A 5,684-nucleotide genomic window follows, 5' to 3' on the forward strand; every position below is an offset into this window, starting at 1 on the left:
TCCTTGCAATTTTAGGTAGTTGTGCCAACTGAATCGAGCAAACTGGCTTCCAAGAGAATTTTTTAGCAACTGCACTCTGCTACCTAACAGCAGCTATGAATCAATGACCGAGTTGCATACCCAAGATGGACACGGCTACTACAGATGAACATCAGTGTATTCTGAGACTGTATTTCTTCTTTTCCACTTAAATTAAGTTTGTGATGTTAGACACACAGATTTGTATGTTAATTTTAAACAACAACAAAAGCATATAAAAATTACAAACTAAAGTAGTCAATCGCTGGTATTAAACATTACCTTTCTTGTAACGAAATAAATGGACAGTATTAATAAGCAAACTGGTGAATTTCAACATGGGAGTCTGTTAACCTCAGTAATCTCTGCTTCCTTCCTCCCCCCCAATAAAGCCAGGAATTGTATAGAAATTTAGTTTCCCTTCAAGGAACAGCAGAGCAATACTCAGTCTGGTTAACACGTCCGTCATAGATCCTCTCTCTGTTTGGTTGCTCGGTTGTCCTCTTTGATGCTATTAGGTTTCTTGTCTGCATCTTTTTTCTTCTTTGCTTTTTCAGGTTTTGTTTTGTTTTTCACTTTCTCACTTTCTTCTGCTCCTTTGCCAGGATAAACCTGACCTTCCAAAGTAACATCCGCACACCTTTCTTGATTTATCAGAAAGTCTTTGATCTCCCAGGCGTAACCACCATCACGTAGCATAAAGATGGCACGATTTGAGCCAACAATAAACCTAGAGGAAAGATAAGTTAGCTCCATGCCTTTCAAGCACTACAACATTTTGCTTAATTCAGAGCGCTTCCACAACTCAGGGATACATTAAAAAGCAAGAAGTTGGTCTTGCTGTTGTTAACTGGGGATGGGGACAAGAGAACAATTTTCTAGCACAAGTAATAGTAAAGTGTATTAAGTTTACAAGTAACTAAGGAGAAGTAAGAATACAAAAAATCCTTAGGAGCTAATTCAGAACTTTGTAAAATCCACTAATGGGCATTAAATTTGCTTTATACACTTGCTGCAACCCTGCCCAGCCTCAATTCGAGAGCACAACATTCCTCTGTTTCAAAATAATTCTCTCTCGGAGAGAAAAATCACATTTTTTAGCCAGGGGAACAAAAAGCCTTTTGTGGTGAGAAGTCTTCCAAGCGTGATGTCTTCCATCAAGCACATAAAGGCAAACTACTGCAGCTAAAACTGATAAATAGCTGAAACAACGAGATAAAAAGAAACTAAGCTATACGTGCATCACACATCTGATGTTGTACCACACCAGAATTTTTGTAACGTGGCTTAAAAAAAAAAAAAAAAAAAAAGGTATACCCACTGATACAGAAACAAAGGAATACTGATGGATGATGGAAGTGGGGAAGGGCACAGGATGAACAGTTGAAGAGATTTTCAGGAAGAAAGAACCAAGGGTTCTGTAAAAGGAAGAACTCGATCCTTGCGTACAACAGCTTACCTTTGCACATCATAGTTTGCATTGAAGAGACTGCCCTGCCACAAGCTAGTAATTTCTTCCGTCTCCTTTTCTGTGGGATTTCCTGATACCGTGACAAACATCATCAAGGTCTTCCCCTTTTTCGTCAGCTTCAGGATACTTTCAGGCTTGCCTGGATCAATTTTTGAGAAATCTATCGGTGCTGGAGGCCTCTTGTGTTCGGGAAGATCCCCCTCTTCAATGTCATCATCTTTCTGTTTCAAAAAGGAAAAGGAAGCTTTAAACTCAACTATTCCACAAAGCTCTTCTTTTTTGAAATTTCCCATTGTTTAGAGAATAAGTCTGCTTTGATAAAGAGAAAGGATTTTTTTTAGTTTAATGACAGACATTCTCAGACCAAAAGAAATACTGAGTTTTGTTTCAGGACACTTCACCAAGAGTGCTCTTTCCATTTATAATCCTCCCCATAAAATGATGGGCATTTTCATACTGACAGGTAGAATCTCATTTTACCACGTATTGAGAAATATTTCAGTCTCAAGGCTGAATTCAGTACAACTCCACCTAGGTACTTCATAAAATAATGCTTTTTTTCTTCATGGTTTCCCAGAAATTTATTAAGTATATAAGATGAACTGAGAAAGCTGCAATAAAAAGCCTCATACACACATAAATAAAAAAGTTGTTCATCTGCATATTGCTTTCAGAGGTCAAAATCCACTTCTGGAAATCATGCAACCACTTGAGAATTTCATTTTCCTTACTTGGTGTCTTTAAACAAATAAAAACAAAAGAGTTCAGAATTTCAGTGCTCATGCCACAGGAAAACTTTTATTAAAGGTTTCATGACTTTTCTAATGCACAGATGCAGCTCACAGTCTGACAACATAATCACCACGAGTAAATCGCTCTTAAAAAAAAGAAAAAATCCTGATGCCTCTGCTGAGGTTGACAGGCATTGAAATATTTGGAAAGGCAGAATTCAAACTGCTGCCCCTTAAAACAGCTTGTGACAGAGAGGAGTGAATATAGTGACAACTTACATTGAGACAGAACTTGATTTATTAAACAGTATTTGTATCATAGAATTAAAAAGTAGAAAAAAGAACAGAAAACCCCAGAAGTCTTATACTGGCATCCACCCAAGCACGAGTAAATCAGCAGAAAAGGCAGATACTTCAGGTGTTGTTTTGTTTTCAAGCATTTAGTGAAAATATGCATCACTCCATTAGGACATGAACTGTAGCAGTATCTAAAGGTGTTCCCTTCAGAAGCCGAGCTTGATTTTTAGGTCTAAGTATGCATTACCTTCTCATCTCTGCACATGCATATACACAAACACAACATCATTCTCTTACAACATCCCACTACAGGGAGCGCCTCTTACCCGTTAAAGGTTAAGGCTTCACACAAATGACCTATGTTCTTTTCCCATCTCAATTACGTAGCACTTGCTGTCTTTCTGACAAAAGAATTTAGAATTTAGTTACCACAGAATAAAAGCTGTAGAAGCCTTAGATTTTATTCTTTCTTTCTTTACCAATTACATACGTTGCAATTTTGCAAGTCTGAAGCATGCTTTCAAGTAGTTCACTTGCCTTTGAAAATTCCACATTAAGAAAACTGTGGGCAAAGGAGAGCCCCAGTAAAGTCCCTCTGCCCTCACTCGGTGGGAACAACACTTATCTTAAAGGAAGCTGGAAAATGCTCATATTGGTAAAGTACAGTGAAAATACAAAATCTTACATGACTGAATGAAAAACACTCTTCAGAAGCAAATCAATCCTAATTTTAGATTGGCTTGGTTAGTGCACAACCAGCTTATTTCAGTTTTGAAAATGAAAGGCAGAAACAAATGTTTCCAAATACTCCTTAGACAATACAGAAATTGACTTTGGATTTAGAGACAACACAACCTGTTAACATATATTACCTATTTTTCCCTTAACTATTCAACTAACTGCTCATAAAGCTGTATTGTTACAGTTTGAATAGAAACATTGTAAGATGCGGTTAAAAGCTCCCCTACGCGACACTTCTTTTCTTGATTCCGTACAAACTATCATGCAGTTTTGTATTTATAAAGCTATCTACAAAGTAAAAAACTGGAAGAAAAGTGTAAGCTTTGCTTCGAAATGTCCAGCAGATCCACTCATTTAAACAGTAATGTGAGGCTTCAGAGGGAAAGCATTACACAGACACAGTAATAACTATATACTCCTTCTCCTCCTCTCAGTTCCCATTCACATTTCACATCAATGCCCTGCATTTTTATTTTTAAAAATATTAGCAACACGTCACCTAATTCCTTAGCCTAACCAATAATCTTTGCTCAGAGGCAAGCCTGAGAAACCCTGAGCTTGTAACAATAACGAACTATTTAGTGAAATGTCATATTCTTTAACAGAAAGACCTCCGGACCAGATTCTTGGTTTTGTTTCCAGCTCCTCTGGACTCAAGGCTGCTGGAGAGTCCCGTTCCATGAAGGCAATCCCTAGGTGGCTTCTTTCAAGCTCTAGTCTTGCAACTGAGGCCCTGAAGCAACCTCTCTCTGTCTCTTCCCTGTTCCCCATGCTCACTTTCCACCAGACAACTCTCCCAGTTCACCGGGCAGCAGTGCACACAGCACCAACACAGTGCGAGGGGCAGCACAAGAGCCTGACCAGCGAAGGGCTGCCCGTTTTGGGAAGGCTGCTGGAGCCACAGCCTCGCCAGGCTTCTGGCTGACCACAAGGATGTTACAGCCACCATCCTCCAATGCTTTTAGATTAATTGCCAGGGAAATAAAGAAATACCAGGAGTCATCTCACTCAGTTGAAAGTAATGACATGATTCTGTACAGATCTGTGCCCTGTGCCCCTCGCTCCAGAGCATAATTCCGGCTCTTAACCCAATTCATAATGGCCCCTTTGTTTCTCATTCCACCCCATCATGTCCACTGATGCCCCTTCTCCTCTTTCCTCCAGCCGCCACCCCCTCAAGTCTGTCATGTTCCTTATGTGTCCTGACTACCATCAGGCAAAATGCCATACAGCTGACCATCCCGAAGGCCAAACAACCACTAATTGTTGAATCCCTGCTTCAGTAACTTTTTTCTTCTAGGGCTCTGGCTGCATGTGCGATGGCAACCTCAGTGGCAATGCCAGCCCCAGCAGCAACTCCCCAGCTGCTCGGCCACATCTGCATGCAACAGGCGTTAGTGCAGCACATGGTGAAGTGGATCAGAGACCTGCTCCACCAAAAGAGGAAAAACCCCAAACAGCCTCCGGACCCTGCTTGCCACGTGGCTGGAACAGAACAGACAGCCAAAGAGTCACGACCGCATTAACTTGAGTCTCCCCTTCATCCAGACATCTAATTCTTGGGCATGCTCAGCTTTAAGATTTCTCCTACAATGCCAAATCTGGTTGAAGTTGGCCAATACAATCAATCAAGCCTTAATTATTTAGCAGCTGGGGCTATCCAGCCCTTGGCTAATACCTCTAACAGAAAGGTGAACTTTTTACGCAGTTTTATTTAAAATTTTAACTCAGTTGTCTAAGAATCTCCATTCCTAAAAGGAGATACACAGTAACAGTCCATGGGATGAACAAGTCCATAACCTGCCAAGGAGGTCCAAGGCAGACATCCTTACTTCATCTATATTACATGTACAAAACCTACTTCTCTGCCGTGACTTACAGCTGTAACTGGTGTTACAGGCGACAGAAGTTTTCACTCTATTATTTCCTCTGGTTTTTGTGCAAAATGTTCCGGGGAACAGCCTCATGGGAAAGAATAAAAGACACTGACGAGTGCTCTGGCGTTTATCAGATGATTGAAGACAAAAATGGTGAAAAGAACCGCACAGTGGCATGACAGCCACATGGGGAAGAGAGTGATGGAGAGCTGTCACAAAGTTACAGCCACAGGCTGAGGGGGGACGAAGGGGGAGGAGAGCGAGCTGGAATGAGAAGTCGTTACCACAAGGAGCGGCATGGAAGGAAACACCAAACCAAACAAACAACTGCATATCTACTCTGTAGAGAACGAAATGACTATTCCTCCCGCTATCCGTCCTTCCGTCACAAAACGTACATCCCTTAACACCCCGAAGCAGCAGACGTTTAAGCCAGACCAGGCTGCTGGAGTGCATGCGGGGCTCGGGCGCTGGGAGGAGGGGGCGGGCAGGCTGTGGGGGCCGGGGGCGATGGCGGCGCCCCCAAGAGCCCCTTCCGTGCCCGCTCCC

General features: G+C 41.7%; 1 protein-coding gene across 1 annotated transcript in view; it reads right to left on the minus strand.

The window, feature by feature from the left end:
* Positions 1-444: 444 nt before the first annotated feature.
* MESDC2 (mesoderm development candidate 2) overlaps positions 445-5,684 on the minus strand; it is a 14,337-nt gene continuing 9,097 nt past the window's right edge. The window contains exons 4-5 of the mRNA XM_009886154.1: positions 1,478-1,710; positions 445-748 (exon numbers count right to left, since the gene is read on the minus strand). Coding sequence (XP_009884456.1) covers positions 484-748; positions 1,478-1,710 — 498 coding nt within the window. The 3' untranslated portion in view covers positions 445-483. The remainder of the gene's footprint in view (positions 749-1,477; positions 1,711-5,684) is intronic.

This window comes from Charadrius vociferus, unplaced genomic scaffold (genome assembly GCF_000708025.1).
Source record: "Charadrius vociferus isolate BGI_N301 unplaced genomic scaffold, ASM70802v2 scaffold365, whole genome shotgun sequence".
NCBI classification, from domain to species: Eukaryota; Metazoa; Chordata; class Aves; order Charadriiformes; family Charadriidae; genus Charadrius; species Charadrius vociferus.